General features: G+C 52.6%; 1 protein-coding gene across 2 annotated transcripts; it reads left to right on the forward strand.

Annotated features, from left to right (window-relative positions):
* Positions 1-2715: 2715 nt before the first annotated feature.
* SLC38A7 (solute carrier family 38 member 7) lies at positions 2716-21236 on the forward strand. 2 transcript variants are annotated; one of them, XM_065566803.1, is made up of 13 exons: positions 2716-3126; positions 3258-3965; positions 4690-4865; positions 10668-11150; positions 11341-11539; positions 11972-12116; positions 13002-13100; positions 15348-15405; positions 16423-16537; positions 16869-17016; positions 17419-17618; positions 19161-19215; positions 19365-21236. In XM_065566803.1, the coding sequence occupies exons 4-13, from the start codon at positions 10884-10886 to the stop codon at positions 19465-19467; spliced, it is 1389 nt and encodes a 462-aa protein (XP_065422875.1). In that variant the 5' UTR covers positions 2716-3126; positions 3258-3965; positions 4690-4865; positions 10668-10883; the 3' UTR covers positions 19468-21236. The 2 variants fall into 2 exon arrangements, with proteins under 2 accessions (XP_065422875.1, XP_005309561.2); XM_005309504.5 differs by lacking the exons at positions 2716-3126; positions 3258-3965; positions 4690-4865 and adding an exon at positions 5032-5188.
* The last annotated feature ends 381 nt before the right edge of the window (positions 21237-21617 follow it).

A 21617-nucleotide genomic window follows, 5' to 3' on the forward strand; every position in this document is an offset into this window, starting at 1 on the left:
TCCTTGCACCGGCCCCGTCCGACAATAATGTCGACTCATGTAACGCATACGAACGAGATTGCTTGTGGCATTCACAGACATGCTCACCACAGTGGAATGCCACTTTTGGGCTCGGGAAACAAGCACCGAGTGGTGGGATCACATCGTCATGCAAGTCTGGAATGACGAGCAGTGGCTGCAGAACTTTCGGATGAGGAAAGCCACTTCCATGAGACTGCGTGCTGAGCTTGTCCCCACCCTGCGGCGCAAGGACACAAGATTGAGAGCTGCCCTGCCGGTGGACAAGCGTGTGGCTATTGCAATCTGGAAGCTGGCAACTCCAGACAGCTACCGATTGGTCGCTAACCAGTTTGGAGTGGGAAAGTCGACCATTGGAATCGTATTGATGCAAGTTTGCAGGGCCATTAATCGTATCCTGCTCAGAAGAACCGTGACTCTGGGCAATGTGCATGACATTGTGGCTGGCTTTGCACAAATGGGTTTCCCTAACTGCGGCATCAGCCCACCTAGCCTCCGAGTACATAAATCGGAAGGGGTATTTCGCTATGGTTCTCAGGCGCTTGTGGGTCACCATGGGCGTTTCGTGGACATTAACACAGGCTGGTCTGGAAAGGTGCATGACACACACATCTTTCAGAACACCGGCCTCTTCAGGAAGCTGCAGGCCCAGACTTTTTTCCCAGATGAGAAGATCACCGTAGGGGAAGTTGAAATGCCCATTGTGATCCTTGGAGATCCTGCTTACCCTTTAATGCTGTGGCTCATGAAACCCTACACAGGGAGCCTTGACAGCAGCAAGGAGCGGTTCAACAGTCAGTGCAGAATGACTGTTGAGTGTGCTTTTGGACGTTTAAAGGGCTGCTGGTGCTGTCTGTATGGGAAGCTGGACCTGGCCAATGACAACATCCCCACGGGTATAGCCGCGTGCTGTACCCTCCATAACATTTGTAAAGGGAAGGGTGAAAACTTCACTCAGGCATGGACCACACCGCTTCAACACCTGGAGGCTGAATTTGAACAGCCAGAGAGCAGGGCTATGAGAGGGGCCCAGCAGGGGGCTGCAAGGATTAGGGATGCCTTGAGGGAGCAATTTGATGCTGCAGGTCACCAGTAATGTTTAGTGCCCTGCATGGGAGGGCTAGTAGGCATCTGTGTTTGCTACGTATGATGCACTGATGATGCACGTATGATGCACTGACTTGCAGTGCCTGTTGCTCTCCTGGGCTACGGTATCTTTTACTTAATGCAATAAAGAATGTGGCCAAAAAAAATTATATATTGAAAAGAAACACAACTGCTTGGGAAACAGAAAGGACATGACACATCTGTGCTGTGTGGGAGAAGGGAAGGGGGCGGGGTGAGGAACGGGACAATCACAGATTTGCGTATGTCCTGTTATCATACTCAGCCTTCCTGTCTAGAGTGCCGTGCAATTAGTGCTGCACTTCAGGCTGGCTAAAACGCATCGTGATGGGGGTTGAGTGCAGTGGGTAAGAGTCATAGTTTGCAGGGCTGGGTGGAGGCAGCTGGTGGCGATAAGAAACCAGATATTGGGGAAAGTGGGTTGGCAGTGACATGGAGGCACAAGGCAGGGCCGGCTTTAGGCCGATTCAGCCGATTCGGCTGAATTGGGCCCCGCGCCAAGAGGGCCCCGCGCTGCAGCTGTTCACCCCGCCCACTTTCCCCTCCTCCCCTCCCCTGCCCTGCACGCCCCGCCCCCTCCCCTGCTTCCCGCGAATCAGAGATTCGCGGGAAGTCTGAGACTAAGCAGCAGGGGCGGGCCGGCCGGCAGCATGAGGTAAGCTGGGGTGGGGGCGGGAGAAGGGCTCCGGGGAGGCACGGCCCGTTCCCGCAGGCCCCAGCACGGCCCCCGTGGCCCGGCTCCGGCCCGGTCCCCGCGGCTCGGGCCCCCCCCATCCCGCCCCCGGCGGCGTGGCTCGGCTCGGGGCCCCCCCGGCGGCGCGGCTCGGCTCGGGGCCCCCCGGCCCCTGCGGCGTGGCTCGGGGCCCCCCCCCGGCCCCCCTGCGGCGCGGCTCGGCTCGGGGCCCCCCCGGCCCCCCTGCGGCGCGGCGCAGCGGGGCTTGGGGCCCCCCCGGCCACCCCAGCGGCGCGGCTGGGCTCGGGGCCCCTCCGGCGGCGCGGCTCGGCTGGGCTCGGGGCCCCCCCGGCGGCGCGGCGCGGCTGGGCTCGGGGCCCCCCCGGCCACCCCAGCGGCGCGGCTGGGCTCGGGGCCCCCCCCCGGCGGCGCGGCGCGGCTGGGCTCGGGGCCCCCCCGGCGACCCCAGCGGCGCGGCTGGGCTCGGGGCCCCTCCGGCGGCGCGGCTCGGCTCGGGCCCCCCCGGCCCCCCGGCGGCGCGGCGCGGCTCAGGCCCCCCCGGCCCCCCGGCGGCGCGGCTCGGCTCGGGGCCCCCCCGGCCCCCCCCGGCTCGGCTCGGGTCCCCCCCCGGCCCCCCGGCGGCGCGGCTCGGGTCGGGGCCCCCCCGGCGGTGCGGCTCGGCTCGGCTCGGGGCCCCCCCGGCCCCCCCCCGGCGGCGCGGCTCGGCTCGGGGCCCCCCGCCCCCCCCCCCCCCCCGGCGGCGCGGCGTGGCTCGGGTCCTGGGGGCGGGGCTTGCAGCAAGCCCCGCCCCCAGGAATCTGGCCCCGCTCTTGCTAAAGCCGGCCCTGCACAAGGGAAAGAGTTTTGGGACAAGGGCTAGAGGTGGGGCGGACGAGGATGTGCTCCATCTGCATTGCTACGAGCACCTGTATCGAGTCCGCTTGGCGCTCCATTCTGCTTAGCAGCCGCTCAGTGCTTTGGTGCCGGCGATCTGCATTCTGCTGGCGGAGCCTCCTTTCAGTCTCCCGCCACTCCTGCACTTTTTGATTTTCATTGAGGGACTGCTGCACTCTTTGCTGCTTCGGGGACACTTCCTGATTCTTTGGAGTCTTTCGGCCGTTGATAACAAGGACGGCTGGGATCTCAAGGTTGCATCGGTAAAGCCAAAATGCAACACTTAACAGAGGCAGCGTTGTTCACACCAGACAGAGCAATGATTCGGCCGTACTTAAAGACAAGCACAGTCTACACAATAGCAGAAATTGCCCGTCCCAAAGCGAGCGCACATGACCCACAGGAGCCCCAAAATGGTGAGTAAGCACAGGGGCAAGGGGGACTGATTGTTTCACGGCCGTACTGTCCTCTGGGGTTCTGTGCCTTGGGGAGAGCCAACAGTGGCAGGGGGCCTCTATACTGAACACTGTCCCCACATTTTCCACAGGATGAGTTCGTCCTGGAAGATATCTCGCTGCTGAGGGTGACCTGGGAAGCAATGGAGGGTCTTCTACTACAATGCGGCTTCCGTCCTGGCCCATATGCAGCTTGCCTGTGTGCAGCAATGGTCCCCCCGCCCCTCACAGCACAGTGACGCGGACATGTTAGCCTGACTGGGACAAGGAGCACAGTAGCTCTGCCAAGGAACCTGCGCAAGCGGATTGCCCAGCTTCTGCATGAGACCTTTGAAGAGATCACTGAGGCGATGTGAAAGAGCACATCACCACCCTATTCCGCATCTAGGCATGTACAGGCATCCCTAACCCTCCTCGCCCCAAGAGCCCGCACTGAACAACTACCTTCCCAAAATAAAAGCCACTTACCGGGCACTTCCTCTGCTGTTTGTTCTTCCCCAAGCACCATCCACTGGGACTGGCTACCTACCTTCCTCCTGGCTTGAAAACAGCTCCTGGCTGCATGCATCTAGAGATGCCAGGCCGCCCTCTGGCTCTGGGCCCCTGTCCTCCTCAGCACCCTCGCTCCCACTGTCCTCCTCCTGTCTTGTTGAACTCTGTGCTGCTACGGTCTCTGAAGTGTCCATGATGGTCTTCGTAGTGGAGGTGGGGTTGCCCCCAAGTATCACGTCCAGCTCTCTGTAGAAACGGCAGGTCGTGGGGGCATCACTGGAGTGGTGGTTTGCCTCCCGCGCTTTGTGGTAGGCGTTCCGCAGCTCCTTCACTTTAAGTCTGCACTGCAGTGTGTCCCGGTCATGGCCCCTTTCCATCATGGCCCTTGATATCTGCCCCAAGGTATCATAATTCCTACGGCTGGAGTGCAACTGGGACTGGATGGCTTCCTCCCCCCCAAACACTGATGAGCTCCAGCACCTCGCCATTGCTCCATACTGGGGATCGCCTGGCGCGGGGAGGCATGGTCACCTGGAAAGGTGCGCTGAGAGCACTCCACGCCTGGCTGAGCAAACTGGAAGGGGGATTTCAAAATTCCCAGAGAATTTAAAGGGCAGGTCTGACAGTTGGTCACCTGAGGGCAGGGCAGTAGAGTTCAAAGTGATGACCAGAGTGGCTAGAACAGGCATAGTGGGACACTTCTGGAGCCGATCAGAGCGCATCAATAGACCAGGGTGTCCATACTGGCGCTGCGGTGCTCCAGCCGGGGCGCAGCAAGCGTTATGCTTCTCATAGAGGTGGATTACCAGAGGCGCTCCAGTCGTGGAGTCTGGGTGCTCTATGTGCCTTGCCACTGTGGGCACCTCAGGAGTTAGGGTGCCCGGGGCTGACTTAATGTGCTTTAACTTGCAAGTGTAGCCAAGCCCTAAGTGTGTCCAGGGTCAGTTACATATTTAAATATTTTACTTGGTCTGAAAAATAACCATCTTCTCCTCTCTCCCCCCCCCCGTCCCCACCCACCGGGCCTCACAGATCAGCCTCTAGGCAAGGTGTTTGTCGGTAAGGAGCTGGCCTACGCTAATTAGTCTCTTCCACCTCTGAAGAACCTGATCCTACGAATACAAAGCCCCAGCAAACAACTGTGTGGCAAGATCTGAAACCTGTTTTGCTGTGGTGCCTTGTTTATTGCCCTGGATGGAGGAAGCTAGGTTGGTAAGGTGGAAAACATTGTACAATTGTGCTGACCTGGTGGGAACCCTCACGGCCTTGAAATGGAGAAGGAAAACCTAAATCTTGCTGCGTGTTAATGCTGAGTTACCAAACAGGAAATTACTCATAGAGGGAGCGAGCAGGCAGGCAGGCAGCTGGGACCCAGCTGTGGCTGGGAGAGAACTACAGTTCCCAGCCTGCTGTGCGCCGGGTGACGCCAGCTGGGTTGCACGTGGTGCTTAATCAGCTCCCTAAGGAGCCCAGAGCCGGTGCTCAGAGCCAGGAGTGGGACCGTGGGAGGCTTGTTGTCCCCGTTCCGCAGGTAGGAGTAAGGGGCGGAGGCTGTGCGATTCCGGGGGGGCTTTGTGGCTGGGCTGGGGGGGGCTGGTGGTTTAATGAGTACAGGAGTCCCCGGCCCCAATGGCCAGCAGAGAGGGGTTCGGTGCCCGTATGCACCAACTCCCCGGTACGATAGAGCCCTCCTTTCCCTCCCACTGCAGAGGTGGGTATCAAAACAGGTTCCCTAGCCCACCCCTTCTTCCCATCCCCTTGTAGGCATCAGTACAGGAGCCCTCAGGTAGTGGCCTCCTCCCCATCTGGGTTAACTAAACAGGCTCTCTAGGAGCTATATGTTCATCAGTTCCCTTTCGGGGCTGAAATAGAGCCCTGGAAACCCACCACCACCCACACACTTCTGTGGAGGCACCCATGTGACACCTCCGCAGCCATGGATGCTGCTGTAGGGCCCATGGTGGAGCTGCCCGCTGTGGACAGTGGACCTTAACCATCCCGGCACCCACCATAAAATGAGGATTACTGTTCCCTGTGAGGTGCTTGGTGCAGGCTCTCAGCTTGCCCTTCCCCGTTCTTTTGTCCCCATTTTCTATGCTAGTGGGTCTGCTCTTTTGTCAGGCTGGTGTGCGAAAGGTGGTTTGTTGTTTGCCTGGCTGGCGTTTTCCTGCTGCAGGCTGCATGTGGCCTGGCTGTGCTGTGACTGAGGGTCAGCAGTGGCAGAGGGTAGGGCATGGAGCTAAGAGTCTTTCTCCTGGTTGCAGTGTCCCTGCTCTCAGCAGATGTCAGGGTTAGACTCCCCACAAGGAAGCTCTGCAGTGGAAGCAAGCGTTTAAAAGTTTCTGCAGGCAGTGTCGTTCTTCCAGATGGAGTCATAGGAATCGTTCTGCGACTAGCCATCTAGGTCCAATGAAGTTTGAGCCTCCTGGCTGTAAGCAGAGACAGATGCCACCTGCTTCATAGGAGGGGCTGATACCCTCTACTACACCTGATGGACTGCGCCATGCTATTTGAGGGTTTAGTGTGAAATAAGTCGGGACTGGAGAACATTTATTCCTGACATTATGAAGTTTGCTGCCAGCATGGATATTGCAGTATGCAAGGCAAGGGTATCTGCTCTGCTAGTTCAACTCACTGGATGACTATTGCAATAATTGGAACCTGGCCCTGGGGGGAAATTTTATCCAGACCCTAGATGGCAATCTGTTTCATACCCATAAACGTTGACTGGTAACCTTATTACTACTTCCTAGTTACCCTACCCTGGTTCTTGTCCAGGTATGGATCTAGTTTAATAAGCTTCAGAAGAAAAATATCGATCTCAGTGCTGTCCTGTACATGTGAGTTCCACTAGTTAACTACGTAGTAGGTTAGAAGTTATTTATGAATTTGGATATGTGTGCCCTCAGCTGGCTTTCACCCTGGAAGGGTGACTTGCTCAGTAATCATACAGAGGTGTTTGACGTCAATCTCAGGACTGTGTGAGGAGATGCAGTTCTCAACCTGCTGCTCAAAAGTGCTCCACGCTGTATGTAGTGTTTGAAGACATCCACTTTCCTTGTTAACCAAGAAAACAATGGGGAGGTTATAAAGAGCAACTCATACCTTCCCCCAGATGTGACTGCTCCTCAGGTTCCTCCCACAAGAATGCTCAGCCCACAACCAGGATCCTCTTTCCCCATAGAGCCCTTCCCAAGTCACTTATGTGGGTCTAACCTGACTCAGTACTTAACTGCTTCCCCAAGAGATCAGGAGCCACTAACAGGTTTGAGGCAAATACTGCTGGCCTGTTAATTTTATGGTTTAGGTTTGTTTTCTCTAATCCCGTGCTATAATGCTGATGCTGCATGGCTGAGTTACACTTTGAGTAAGATCCTGGATGACAAAGCTGGTAGCTTATTTTACTAATGCTTGGGTCTTAGTTGATGATCCCATGATAGGGCAAACTCCAGTCTGCTCCTCATTCCTGTCTGCATGTTCCTGGCTTCCTGATCAGCACTAAAATGAGCTGAATAAATACACTGTGGAGCTCTGAATTGCACCAATTGGTGTCATTACTGTTTTGTGGTGGAAGGAGGGAAGTATCTCTTGCCTCATATAAGAGCTAATCCAGTAACTGTGCATAGTGGCACTGATGAAGGACAGTATAAAGGCCCTCCTTGCTGGGGAAGGGAGGAAAAATGAGGTCCAACTCCTAATTCAAGCTGCTTCTCTGCATCATGACCAGTTTGTAATTAGTGTACCTCAGTTGTAAACAGAGCTTTGGGGACAAAGCAACCAGTGCAGACATGTGAGTAATGCTTCTGTGATTAAAAGTAACCTGGATTTGTGCCCTCTTGATTTTTTTTTTTTCTTTGTCTTTCCTACTTTTTAACCCTTGGGGAGTCTTAATTTTTCTTTTCCTTGTTTTTGCTGGAGAGATCTTTGGAGGACCTACAGCAACAGACTGGCAGCTTTCTCAACCCATGATTCAGGGGTTAGAGAAGTTGCAGCTTGAACAAAGATGCCTTTCCTCCCAACTGTGTGTCGGGTATTTGACTTAGCGGCATTAGCAAAACCCAAAAGATTTTAAACAGTCTAAATAAAAATCACTTCCTCTTTCAATGAATCAAGTTTTACTTCCTTGGTACTTGGAGAGGACAAGTTCATAGAATCTTCCAAGAGAAATGGGAAAACAAGATCTGCATTTCTAATGGAAAAATAGACCTTTTAGGCCTCCTTTCCTCAGCACACAGAAGCAAACAAGGGCATAATCTCTCTTTATTATTGTGAACTGTAGCACCTAGGAGCCCTAGACGTGAACTCAGGCCCCTTTGTGCTGGGTGCTGTACAAACACAGAACAAAAAGATGCTCCCTGCCCCAGAGAGCTTACAGTCTCATCTCTTGCCACTACCTTCTGCGTGTCCCCTTTAAGCACCGGCAATAGCTCTTAGCGTAAGGGGAGGATTTCATAGACTTGTGCATCTCTGAGCTCCAGAGCTGAGGATCTTACACAAAGGTGGGGATCCCCAACCTAGCAATGGTGTTGTGGTGTCCTTTTGTGATGAGTGTGAGAAGCCATAGAGGATGCCTGGGAGAGGGGGGATGTGGAGTGAAGTGCCCCTCCAGATTTCTGCTTGGCCTGCCGGGGGTGAGAGAGAGGGTGAGTCCCTGGCAGCCGGGGCGAGGCACTTTCCATGCTGGCTGTCCTGGATCACAGCTCTGTGCAGCCTGATGGCTGCCTGAGAGAGAGGCGGGGGCGGGGGGGGGCGAAAGGGGGTGGACCTGCCCCGCCCCACCCCTTCTGCTTCCCACCCCAGCCTGGCTGCTGGGGACAGGGTCTGACTGAGCAGGAAATGTGCCGGGGGAGGGGGAACTCCGGCTCGCTCTGTCCCTGTACCCAGCAGCCAGGCTCCGGTGGGCCAGGCCGCTGCCCCAGCCAGGTGCTCTCCCAGGCCACTGCGGTGCACAGAGTCAGCAACCCGGAGTGGCCAGCTTCAGCCAGCGTGAAAAGTGGCTTCCTCCTGCTCGGGCCTCGTTGCCAGGGAGAGCAGCCGAACATGCCGTGGGAGAGGCTTAGCGGGAGACGGACAGACCTCACCCCATGCGCAACCCCCCCCCCCCCCCGCAGGTAACTCTGGTGGGGCGGGGAGAGCGCAGCAGCCCTGGGCGGTTGCTGAGCAGAGGAGACAGGTGGGGCGTCCTGAGGTGCTCCCTCTGCTTGGTTCTGCGCTCCTGTCATTCCAACTGGCAGCTCTTCAAGTCTTGCCCTGAACTTTGTCCCAAAGGAGGACAAGGGCTTTTGCTGTGTTTGCAGAAATGTGGGTTGGAAATAAGGAAGTTGGCTTTGAAATACAGCCGTGTGTGTGTGGGGTGCCTGGTCACTAAAATTAATTCAAACACACACGCACGCAGTTTCACAGCCCTGCGGCTTGAAGTTCTCTAAAGCCACACGGCGGGTGCAGCATAGACCACGCGAGCAGTGCAAGCGGCTCACCCACTGTGCCTCAACTCTGACGTAGAGGGGCCAATTGTTCAGAGACAGGAGCTCTCTTTCTGTCTGTCCCACCCCTGGGTCTGTCAGCTGAGACAAAGATGACCAGTTGTGGTGACGGCGTGCAAAAATCCTTATCGCAGGTGACAGTAGAGCTGGGCCGTCTAGCTCAGGCAGCAGAGGGTCAAACTGTAAGAACCGAAGGTCCCAGATTGGGTTCCCACTGCTTACGACCCGCCCAGGATGCAGTGTCCTATTTAAATGAGAGGTTAAGTTGTGCAGCAGCAGGTTGGGTACAAGAGGAGTGTTGGTCCAGCAAGCCAGCTGTGTCTAGCCTGATTTTCATATACACTTGATGGCGGTGTGGATTTGATTTAAATCACTAATCAGGAAGACTCGATTTAATCATGGATTTCTACATAAAAGTACATTCGTGTTGATTGTTATAACCTTGATACATATTCTTCACAACTCAGAGAGAGGTTTCATTTTTAGAAGGTACACCCTATCCATTTTTTAAGTGATTTATTTTGAAAACTTTTCAGATTAATTTTACAGCTATATCAGAGAATGAATGATTATTTCATTTACCAAAAATAATTGAAGCAGATAGTTCACCTCCCAATGACTTCATACTTCTCTCCAATTCAACAGGTTAATCATTAATATTTGGAGGATTTTCTTGCCATGGTGTATGAGGAGGAGAACATCACCAGACAGACATTTAAATTGTTTTATTTAACTAAAACAACAACGTTCTGTATTCTGGATTTTTTTCTTGAACAACAAACATATGCTTATTTTGTTAAAGTACTATATGAATTTTTGAATTTAGTTAAACATTCAAGTTTTTTAAAATCAGGTTTGTTTTTGTTAAAATTGTTTTTAACTAAAATAGTTAAATTAAATATTAAAACTTTAAAAAAAAACCAGCCATTTTTGCTATTATCAAGCATGTTATCTCTGGAGACACAAATCCACAATTTGAGAACTGCAAAACTAAGCATCTCTGATGGTATCTTCTAGACTGAGCACTGAGTCCCATTGGTAGATAGAAAGATTAACCTAAATAATCTATACAGAAGCCCCTGGAACCCCATAAAATTGGAACTCATTTACAAAACTTTTCTTAAATATTACATGGTACATGATACACCTCTACCCCGATATAACCCCCCAAAAATCTTACCGTGTTATAGATGAAATTGCGTTATATCGAACTTGCTTTGATCCGTCCCCCCCCCCCCCTTCCCCGGAGCACTGCTTTACCGCGTTATATCGGAATTCATGTTATATCGGGCTGCGTTATATCGAGTAGAGGTGTATATTGTCTCATACTATAGAATTAGAATTTATAATCCCTATTCCAGGATGAGATACATTCTAGCTCAAAGATACCGTAATTAAAACTATCTTTAGATAGGTTTTTTTCCTCAAAAAGCATTTTATCAAAAAAAATCTGATTTGTTTTATTTTAATAATTGATTTTTATCCACCCTGCTTGATGGTGATGCTCCTCCTCTGCTCCTCTTCTAGGTGCAGTAAAGTAGCCTGAACTCTGTGCCTGGCAACCCCTGGACAAGGCCACCTGTGACTGTAGCAGGAATATGGGTCTGCCTGCTTTGTGACCCCTTGGAGGCTGGGGCCAGATGGAGTCGATGTGGGCTGGTGTTCCCTTTGCCTGAGGTCTTGGCCTGGTGATGAGGCACTAGAGAGACGCAGAGAGCGGTCAGCGCGCGGCCGGACGGGGAAATGGCCCAGCACAATGTGGGGATCAACAGGGAGTACGGAGACTGGGACTGGAGCGCGGACGCCGGGGAGCGGGCAAGGCTACTGCAGAGCCCCAATGTGGAGATCGGGCTGAAAAGCGACGAGGGGCAGAGACCCGGAGCGGGGACCACCTCCACCCTCGGGGCAGTCTTCATTGTGGTGAACGCTGCCCTCGGGGCTGGGCTGCTCAACTTCCCTGCAGCCTTCAGCACTGCGGGCGGCGTGGCTGCAGGGATCGCGCTGCAGATGGTGAGCCGGGCAGCCCTGGGGGAGGGGCTGTGTGGGCCTGGGGTTCCCTGCAGGAGACATCCTAGCAAATGATCCCACTCACTGCTCCAGAGCCAGGTGGTAGGCCGAGCCCGGGGCCTACCATCTGTCTGGGTGGGCTGGGCCATTGGCTTGAGGCGCCAGAGGTCTGACTGCCCTGCTCTGCCCACAGTCCCTGCTGGTGTTCATTATCGGAGGGCTGGTGATCCTGGCTTACTGCTCGCGGGCCAGCAACGAGCGCACGTACCAGGAAGTGGTGTGGGCTGTGTGCGGCAAGGTCCCTGGCGTGCTCTGTGAGGTCGCCATCGCCGTCTACACCTTTGGCACCTGCATCGCCTTCCTCATCATCATCGGGGACCAGCAGGACAAGAGTGAGTGCTCAGGGCTGCCCCGGCCCTGGGCCAGCCCCCTGAGAGGGAGAGGAGGGTGTTACAGCTGGGGGAGAGGGTGGCGCAGAGGGGAGCCTGTTTCTCTGCAGGTGACGGGCATTTTCTGTGCCCCATCCTGGCAGCCTGTGCTGGGCCCGGCAGCCCTCAGGAGCCAGGTGGAGGGGATGCCCTGAATGACTACCACACAGACTTGCAGTGTGTCGGGTTCCTTTCGCCAGACCCTCCAGCGTCCCAGGGCTGAACTGCCAGAGCTGGGGCCTCTGAGCTCCCTGCCTCTGATTCAGAGCAGCTTCCATTCCTCTTCCTCCTCCCCATGTTCCCTGGCCCAGGTTTGAGATCTGCCCTCTAGCGAGAAGTTGGCATTGGGCTTGGTTGTGCCCCAACCACACTGTTCTACCCTTGTCTCCTCCCCAGTCATTGCTGCGCTGGTGAAGGATCCCCAGGGGGCAGGTGGCAGCCACTGGTTCGCGGACCGCAAGTTCACCATCAGCATCACGGCCTTCCTCCTAATCCTGCCCCTCTCCATCCCGAAGGAGATTGGCTTCCAGAAATACGCCAGGTGGGTGGCTGGGAAAAGCTGAACTGGAACTGTGGGTGGGAGGATGCTAAAGGGACAGGCAGGCAATTGATGTGTGTTCTAAGATGGCAGCAGAGCCCAATGAGTAGGGCACTGGACAGGGATCAAGGAGACCAGGGTTCTAGTCCCTGCTCTGCCAATAAACTCAGTGACATTCGGCAAGTCCCTTCACTGCTCTTTGCCTCGGTTTCCCCACCTGTAACATGGGGTGTAAAGTGCTTTCAGGGCCTCGTATGAAAAGCATTGTATAATTACGTCTCTGAGGCAATATATCACAAGCGCCCCTTTCTCCAGCTCTTCCATACCAAGTCGTAGTAGGAGAATGGGGTGGCGGGAGTGGGTTCCCTGTGTCTGTGGTTTCTCCCTGGGGACAATGAAGATGGTCCCATAGGTAAGCAGGTGTCATGTCTCTGCTAACACTTTCCTTTGCATGTCACACTGTCCCCAGAGCGAGCAGTGGGAGCACAGGCATATACAGACGTCTGCTGCTTTAACCACCAGGTCCTCTAATTGCTTGGAGCAGGACTAGACAACAGGAGATGTTCTGGTTTAGAAAATCAGTGGCCATTGGTGGCTGGTTTATCCTAAGGCTACCACTGGAGGAGCTGGATTGATGGTAGCGATGGTGGGAGATTGGAAGGAGCCGGGGTCAGGGAGAGAGAATTGGGTGGGGTGTAGTGAGATATCACAGCTGGGTCCCCTGGGAGAACCGTGGGAATGTACCAGGAAAAGGGAGATGCCGTTGGAAGATGTCCCTGTACAGGCTCACCAGAGTCTCCCCAGCGAGGCTCTGAACAAGGAGCAAGAGTGAGCAGAGGTGAGGCGAGGCGCAGCACTGTCATCTGTCCAGTCTTTTCTTTCTTGCAGCTCCCTGAGCGTGATTGGCACCTGGTATGTCACCGCTGTTGTCATCATCAAATACATCTGGCCTGACAAGGAGATTACCCCAGGGCACATCCCCACACGGTACGCGAAAGTGGCACCTGTGCATGCTTCAAAACCAGGCTGTATCGAGTCCCAAGTTAGATTAGGGAGATAAAGGGGTGGCCCTATACCGGAAATCCCTGCCCCTCCCGTCCCAGAGCAGCTGTCTGATTCTGATCAGCAGTGAAAGGGCTAATGATGCTGAAATGCAAACATTCAGAGTGGAAATGTATGACCAAGTTCGGTCTACGTGTCTCCAAGAGCTGCTCTTTTGGTCTGGCTGCAGGCTCAGGCAGACAGCCCACCATTGGGCTGCTTCTGGAGGGTTTGCTTTGCAACTGGCTGGTTAAGAACTCTTTGAATTAAAACTTTTAAATGAATATATTTTAATTGACGCTTCTTATTCCAATCCCCACAGGGAAATTAAATCCACTTTCATAATGTGTGTAAACGCTGACTCATGCCAGCCAGGTGCCTTCTCTGTCCCACTGTTCTACAGGATGGGAGAGTTGATTAGTTCCCTGTGGGTCTCCCAGTGCATTTTGTCCTGGAGGATTGTAAGATCCTTTGGGCAGGGACTGTGTCCATCTCTGATTTGTACAGCACAGAGCGCACTGTTGGTTCTTAAATGACACAGTCTGCAGAAATGTCCGGTACATCAGACAAGCACTGGCCTTGGGTGCCACCAAGTATCTATCCCCATTATCACTGCTGCCTTGCTTGGATTTCCCCACTTGAAATCCAGCACAGTCTTTAGCAGTCAGTATTCTAGCTGGGCGATGAATACTTAAACCGGTTCTTAGCTGTTATACCCTGGTTCTTGCTCTGACAGCTTTTAAGGCAAGAGGCTAATGAGAATAATGTGGTTTTTGTTTTGTTTTTTAAAGTCTGGTATCTTATGAGCCATCAGGGCTAGAAAGAGCTGCTATATGTTATGGGGAAGCTGGGATTTCCGAATGGTTAGAGAGGAAACCTTAACATAGTCACTCAGAACAGGCAAAAATATAGGGTGTTTTCCAGGCAGGTCAGCTTTGAATAACCTGGCAATGTACAAAATACCCAACAGGTCTCTTCTCTAGTTATAAATCTTGTACAACAAATAACATCAAATATCAATAATGAAGGAAAACAATGGAAGTATAATCCATTTGGCCAAAATGAAATGTAATGGATTATATTGTGCTTTATGGGGAAGCAAAGGCTGTTGTCCTTCGTTAAATTTATCAGTAGATACAAAGTGGTGTATTTTATGGCACATTTCTGGGAGAACAAGAGATTTGGTTCACTGGTCTCCAGTAGTGTTTCAAATTAGGTTCTCTTCTCTGCTAATGGGTCACTAGATGGCACTCTGCTCTTTTGAGTCAACGTCCCGGCATTGTGTGTTAGAGCACTGTGCCATCTTCTGGATGAGACGTAAAACCGAGGCCTTGATCACTTGTTGCCATTTTAAAAATTCCCTCTCTTTGCAAGTGTCCTGGCCAATTTCATTTTAGGTGATTAAATTCTGTCCACCTCACCCTCGAGTATTCCCCTTTGTATGTGTGCCGCAAAAGAAGGCCTCGCTATCCTTTTTATGTTGGTCAAATAATACAATGATTTTCTTATGTAGCATTGCACCCACCATCCATACTGTGGTCAAACAGATTTTAGGTCTAGCCTGATAATCTAATCTCCCTTATATTTGCTTAGTACCTTATAGAGAATTTTCAGAACAAACTAAACAGGGATAAGAGGGAAACACAGGCTAAGATTTTCAACAGTGACTGGTGACTTTCCAAGTACACCTCTACCTCGATATAACACTGTCCTCGGGAGCCAAAAAATCTTACCGCGTTATAGGTGAAACCACGTTATATCGAACTTGCTTTGATCCACCGGAGTGCGCAGCCCCGCCCCCCGGGGCACTGCTTTACTGCATTATATCCGAATTCGTGTTGTATCGGGGTAGAGGTGTATCTCCGTTTTGGGGGTACCTGACTTGAGATGACTTTTAGAGGGACCTGATCTTTGAGAGGGTGGATGCTCAGCACTTTGTGAAAATCAGGGCCCTTTAAGGTGTCCAGTGGGGCACCCCAAAAATCACTAGTGCCCTTTGAAAACATTGACCACTGCATGTGCGGGGAAGCCTCCAGTCGCTGTGCAGAACTGCAGTGAAATGAGCATGCCCTGGTGCACCCCGCAAATGCCGTCTGGAGGGTGACTGTACATGTGCTGTTGAGATCTGCTATTTAACCCAAGTATCTGTGCTGGCAGCTAGATCTGAACTGGTTGTGATTTCCCTCTCCGCAGCCCCTCCTCCTGGATGGCCGTGTTCAACGCCATGCCCACCATCTGCTTCGGATTCCAGGTACAGCTGCTCCCGGGAAGACCTGGGCCGATGGAGATCTAAGACAAGTTAGGAGCAGGAAATGTCCATCTGTCTCATTTCCTGACCCTCTTTTGGATTAATTTTCATCCCCCCTCTCCTTTGCTTTAATACCAAGGCTCCTACTGCCCCTGCCTGGGCCTCAGACTGATGTGGGGTAAAGCCCTAAAGTGAAGGATGCCAGCAAAACAGAGTCTTAAAATGACCATTGAAGCTGAGGACAGAGATGACCTGTTGTGCTCCACTTAGTCCCTTTTTTGAGGCCAGAACTGGCTTGTTCCCTGCAAGACCTTGTCAAGTGTTGGGCCAGTTAGAACTAGACTGGACACAAGTAACAGGATTTCCACCACTTCCTTGGGAGATTGTTCCCCAGCCAGAGAGAGAGATCTCTTGTGCTCAGGGTGTTTCCCTGGGAGTCCCTTTAATTTCACTTCAGTACTCCAAATTATGCTCCTACCTCGGTCTGAATAACACTCCTGAGCGTTCACACCCTCCCAGTGTTTGCAGATTGTTATTCTGTCGCTTAGCCACGTCATCTACATTTGCTGTTCTCCTGTCCTCCTCCATCAGTCCCCTGTCCCGCCCCCTGGCCTGTTTCCCTTGCTGGGCAGTGGCATCCATCGGGCTGAGTAGGGAGAGAGATGCTTTCGCCATCCGTGACACTTCCCATCATGTCAGTTTCACAGCCAAGCGTTTCCCTGCCAGCACACGGCCTGGCTTTGTGCTGGACGGATCCGGGGTGGGTAAATTAGACTGAACCCAAGGAACAGCTGGGAGGTGAGCTCCCCTTGTCCAGAAACAAATCCAGGTGTCTCTTAACTCAGTTACGGTCTCTGCTTCAGTCGCCTTCCCTGGTAACATGTTTCAGTGTGTGGAGGGGCTGCCTGCCTTTGTGTCCCCTTCCTCTCCCATGATCAGGCTGGTGTCGATGGGTCCCGCCTGGAGCACAGAACGCCTGGCCCAGCAGCCCCTTGCATGCTCTCTTTCTATCTCTGGCAGTGCCACGTGAGCAGCGTGCCCGTCTTCAACAGTATGAAGCGGCCCGAGGTGAAGCCGTGGGGAGCGGTGGTGACAGCAGCCATGATTATCGCTCTCTTTGTCTACGCAGGGACAGGTAGGAGCAAGGCCCTTGTTCTCTGGCCAGCCCACGGGGCCCAGCCAGCAGTACGTTCTCTTGAAAGACTTTGGTTGGGGAAGCTGCGAGCTTCCCCTCCGGCAGAGCTGCTGAGAGAGAGACCCCGGGGGCTGGAGTCACTAAACTCTCCCGCAGCTACCACGGCTGAAGAGCTGCTGTCATCTGTGTGCATTCGGCACTCCGACCCCAGATCCAGCTAGAGCCTGGGCCCCAGGGACAAACCCAGCCACCTCCTTCGTCCAAATCCCTGTGCCCCATCTTTCCCCTAGCCCCTGCTGGCATCCTCCCCTGGCTTTCTCTTCCCCTCCAGGGATCTGCGGGTTCCTGACATTTGGCGCGAGCGTGGACCAGGATGTGCTGCTGTCCTACCCCTCCGACGATGTCCCCGTTGCCATTGCACGGGCCTTCATCATCCTCTGCGTGCTGACGTCCTACCCCATCCTGCACTTCTGCGGCAGGTGAGAGGCGTGGGAGGTGGCCAGGAGTGGCGGAAGTGCCCTAAAAGTGTGTGTGTGTGTAGGGGGGCCATAGGCACTCAAACCGTGGCCCCCTGCTTGCTCGCCCTTACTATTTGTAAAAAATGGGGAGCATGGCCCCCTAGCCTCCCGTTCCAGTGCCCCTGGAGGTGGCTCGTGGGGCGCTCCAGACTGAATGGATTGGTTCTTCCCTGGGCTGCCATGGTGTCTTCGAGGGACAGGCTGGGCTGTGCCCAGGCCACTAGAGATTCTGCTGTTCTGAACGTACCTATGTCCCTGGTAACCGATCAATGGTGAGGGAATCCCGAAGCTGGGATCTGATACTAGGTCTGGGATCACAGTAGGGAGCCCCCCGATTCTCCCGTCTCTCTGCCTCCTGCACAGGGCTGTGCTAGAGGGGCTCTGGCTACGCTACAAGGGGGAAACGGTGGAGGAAGATGTGGTCCGTGAGAGGCACCGACGTGTGTTCCAGACAGTCTGCTGGTTTCTCCTGACTCTCCTCCTGGCCTTGTTCATCCCAGATATCGGCAAAGTCATCTCTCTCATCGGGGGCCTGGCTGCCTGCTTCATCTTCGTCTTCCCGGGTACGGCCCCCACTTTCCGTGGGTTGGAATGACACGGCAGCCAATCAGAAAGCAGCCAACCTGTTGAACAATGAGCACGGCGTTTCATTGGGTGGCTGAATTAGGCCCTGGGGTCACACGTCACAGGAACGCTGAAGGTTTATGTGCCAGGAGTCCGTTCTCCTCCAGATCCGTTCCCACTAGGAGATCGGTACAGGCTGTCTGGCTCCATAGCCCATCCATCTCCATGGCGTGGGCGTGGATCAGAGGCAAGTCTCCCCAAACAGAATGCAGCGCATCTCCCTTTGGAGACCTGCTGGCCTGCCGCCTTTGGGACACCGCCACCGAAAGGGCACCCGGGACATGGCTCCGCCCTGAGGCCCCACTCCTGCTCGTCTTTTTCCCTGGAGGCTCTGCCCCCCTCCTCCAAGGCTTCCCTGCCCTGTGCCTCACTCCTTCCTCCCCTTGGGGGAGAGGCGAGGGTGAGGGGCTGGGGAGGGGGGAGTGAGGGCAGGCCTTGGGGCAGAGTGGAGGCAGGGCCACGGTCCAGGTGCCAGTGCACTTCTAGTGAGCTTCAGGCATTCACATCCAGCCTCCCCAAATCCAGGAGTCACGCGCCGCCCATGCGCCATAGTATGCTGAGCGCCGTACAGCCCCTTTGAGGCAAGGTTCCAGGAAAAGATCGATCACTCACTCACAGAAAACAAAACATTATCCCCACCCCACCCCCCTCAAGGACAGGGAGACATCAAGGGCTGAATTCTCAGCAAAGGAGGCCCAAAGTCCGTTCACACTGGCTTCCCCCTCTTCCCCCCCCCCCCCCCAAATGGCCCCAAATCATTAGAAGTAGCATAGACGAAAGGACTGGTCCTGTGCCCATGTGACGTTAACAGTGTACCACACACTGGTAAGTCACCATGGAGCCAGAGTTGTGATTGTGGGATCTACATGGAGCGGGGGAGTGTCCTGAACTTAATACACTTGCTGGGTGAGAGGTGTGGGAGCCCCCTCCCCCCCCCCCCCCGCCTGGTTAGCAGGGCACTTAGCACACCTTTCTAAAGGAGGTGGAACTCTTCCCTTCCTAGGTCCCTTTTGAGAAGGCAATAAAATGCAACATTTTGGGACGGAGGGCAAGGCCTGGTGGTACTGATTGATTGTGCTGTCTCCAGCCATGCAAGGGAATCCGGTTCGTTCTTCTAGATTCTTTCTTCTTGTGTCCTCCATGCTCCCGGACAGGAGAGGCTGCATGCTGAAGGGGGTGCAGAGGGAATTCCTCCATCCCTTTAATTAAGTAGCAGCACTGATAGGACAGCTCTTCACAGTCTGTCTGCTCCTCCCAGGCTGGGAGGGTGATGGGTGTCTTATCTTCCCTCTCTCTCACTAGAACAAGTCAAGAAAAAACAAAGAGGGCTTGTCTGTCTCTCTCTCTCTCTCTCTCTCTCAAATTCCTGACTCCTCTGCCTTCTGGGTGTGGCTGTTTAATTCTCTACTCAGGAATCTTGTGACTGCTGATCACTGTGATTATTCTGATGTTCCATGTTGTTTGCATTCCCTCCCTGCTAGGACTATGCCTGATTCAAGCCAAACTTTCTGAAATCCAGGAAACCAGGTCAACCAGGTAAAAAGCAAATTTGCCGTCCATTTCTCCCTCCCTTCTCGCAAGATGATTCAGATGTTGGTTCCCATTGGCGGGGTTCAGCCAGACACTGTATCAAGGTGAATTCCCTTGCCTGACATTGCACACTGACCTGTCTTCTCTGTTCACAGCTGGTGGGTGCTGGTCAGCTATGGGACGTTTATGGTCACGCTTGGAGCCTTCATCTTTGGACAAACCACTGCCAATGCCATCTTTGTGGATCTGATGGCCTGACTCGTTCCACAGGACTGGTTGATGCTGCCCTCCTTAGAAGTAGCTTTTCCTTTGGGACAGCCCAGGACTGAAGGAAAAAATTGCTTTGGCTTTTGATGTTTCCAGAAAGTTGGTTGGAGGGGAACACATTCCTCCCCTGCTGGGGATTTTGCTAGTCTGTTTCATTGGGAGAGTCCTACAGGGTTGTATGTTCATCGTCTAATGCACTAAGTCAGAGTTTTCTTTTAGCTTCTGGTTCCCAGGCCTTGGGAATTGCAGAGGCTCACTACAGAGAATTCAGACGCTGACCCAGTGGGGGTGCACAGTGCGATGCCCTCCTGGAACGAGGTCAGGACGGAGGCCTTTGTGCAGAATGCCCCTGGAGCTCCACGCTGAATTCTTGTTACCCTTTTTTGGGGGACAAATTTCTCAAGTGTGTCTGGGATTCACAGTGTGTAATAGGCAGTAGCCCCCCCCCCAGGGTAGGAGACCATACTACATTGGACTGCATCTCGTCTCTGGCAAATCCTCTCTCCCAAACAAAAGGACCTTAAACTGCCTGTTCTAATAGTGAAATTACTGGTGAGATGTTTGTCGTATAAAGCAAACTGGTAACCTTGCTTTATGAACTTAGGAATTATTCATGTCCAGGTTTTTAGCTTCAGATGATAAAACCACAGGAAATTTTCCCTAAGAAACAATACTTGTATTGATGATCACTCCTTATGGCATGTGTGAGAATGAAGTACTCCATTCTTGCACGATGAGACCATTGTCTCTGTCATGGTAAGAGTGCTTGAAAGGTAAGGGAATAGATATCAGATAAGCTGTAGAAAGGAATGATTTTTAATACACTTGAGTGCAATTCCTCAATCATGCTTCATGGAGAACTCTAGTAATTACATTCCTTTCTTTGTACTAGGCTATCAAGTTAGTTTCTGTAGAAAAATTTCTGCCATATCACTGTTTGTTTGGTTTTTTGTTTTTGTTTTTAAATGCTGGGCTTTCTCATCTCTCACACTCTCTCATCTAGTCAGTCTTTTCTGTTCTCACTTACCTCAACCAGGGGATTACTTAACCTGCCTCTGATTGGTTTACATTTTTATTGGAGGTGCTGCTGATTGGCTATTTTGTAACAAGCACTTTTTTTGCTTCTTTGTAATTGGGTGGAAACAGGGCCAGGGAAGAATCTAACAAAGCACATCTGTCCTGACATGCCACTGGGCACCAACAAAGCAGTGTGATGTTTACAAAACCGATGTTTTCCCTTCATGCATTTGGGGGCATGATGGCTATTTAGTTAAGGTGCTATGACTCTGTGTAACTATTTATTGATTCTAGGGTTCAGAGTTTTCAAAGGCTCTTGTCATTTCAAATCCTGTTCTTCCAGGATGGATGTTTGCTGGAAGGGGCTGATAATCTTAGGTTTAAAGGGACACTGTGAGGGCAAAAATCATAATATAATCCACCTGGAGGGCTTTTTAACACCTACAATTATTAAAACTGAGAATTTCTAAATAGCCCAGAGTAAACTAACTACTCTATTCACTGTTTGCATTTCTCTGCACTTGGAGGAGGAGAAACAAGCTGGGTCAATTTCACTTTTGTTTTTAGTCAGTTTCACTTTGATGGCCTTAGAGGTTAGCATAGTATCTGGGTTGCAAACTCTGTAGGGGGGTAGTTAGATCTCAGTGGGAAACTGTTCTCATTGGAATTTAAAAACAAACTTTTCTGTTGGTCTGTTTTGTAAAATAAATAAAATAACTCTGCGTTTGTGTTTTACCGTAAAACCTAAATATTGAGCCTATGTTGACTTGACCACTCTTTAATATAGACACATTCTCCAAGGGACCTGCCTCTGTCCCTGAATGTTTGTTCCTACTGCTGGAGAAGCACGTTCCCAGGAACACCAAACTTTACTGACACGGAGATTTGCATAGTGTTACCGACAATGTGGTGGTCAGTATATGAAATGTAACATTCTGTTTTCAATCACGCATTTCTGATCATGTTTCTCTTCTCCTGTGCATAGATGATGTGGGAGGCCTAAGGGGAATCTGTTTAATTCTTTATAAGGTTTGCTGTCTACAAACACTCTTTCCAATAAAACACTACACTAGCACAGCTTCTGAGCATATCACACCCTTGCTCTGTATGCATGTTATCCTCCC

This window comes from Chrysemys picta, chromosome 14 (assembly GCF_011386835.1).
Source record: "Chrysemys picta bellii isolate R12L10 chromosome 14, ASM1138683v2, whole genome shotgun sequence".
In the NCBI taxonomy this organism is placed as follows: domain Eukaryota; kingdom Metazoa; phylum Chordata; order Testudines; family Emydidae; genus Chrysemys; species Chrysemys picta.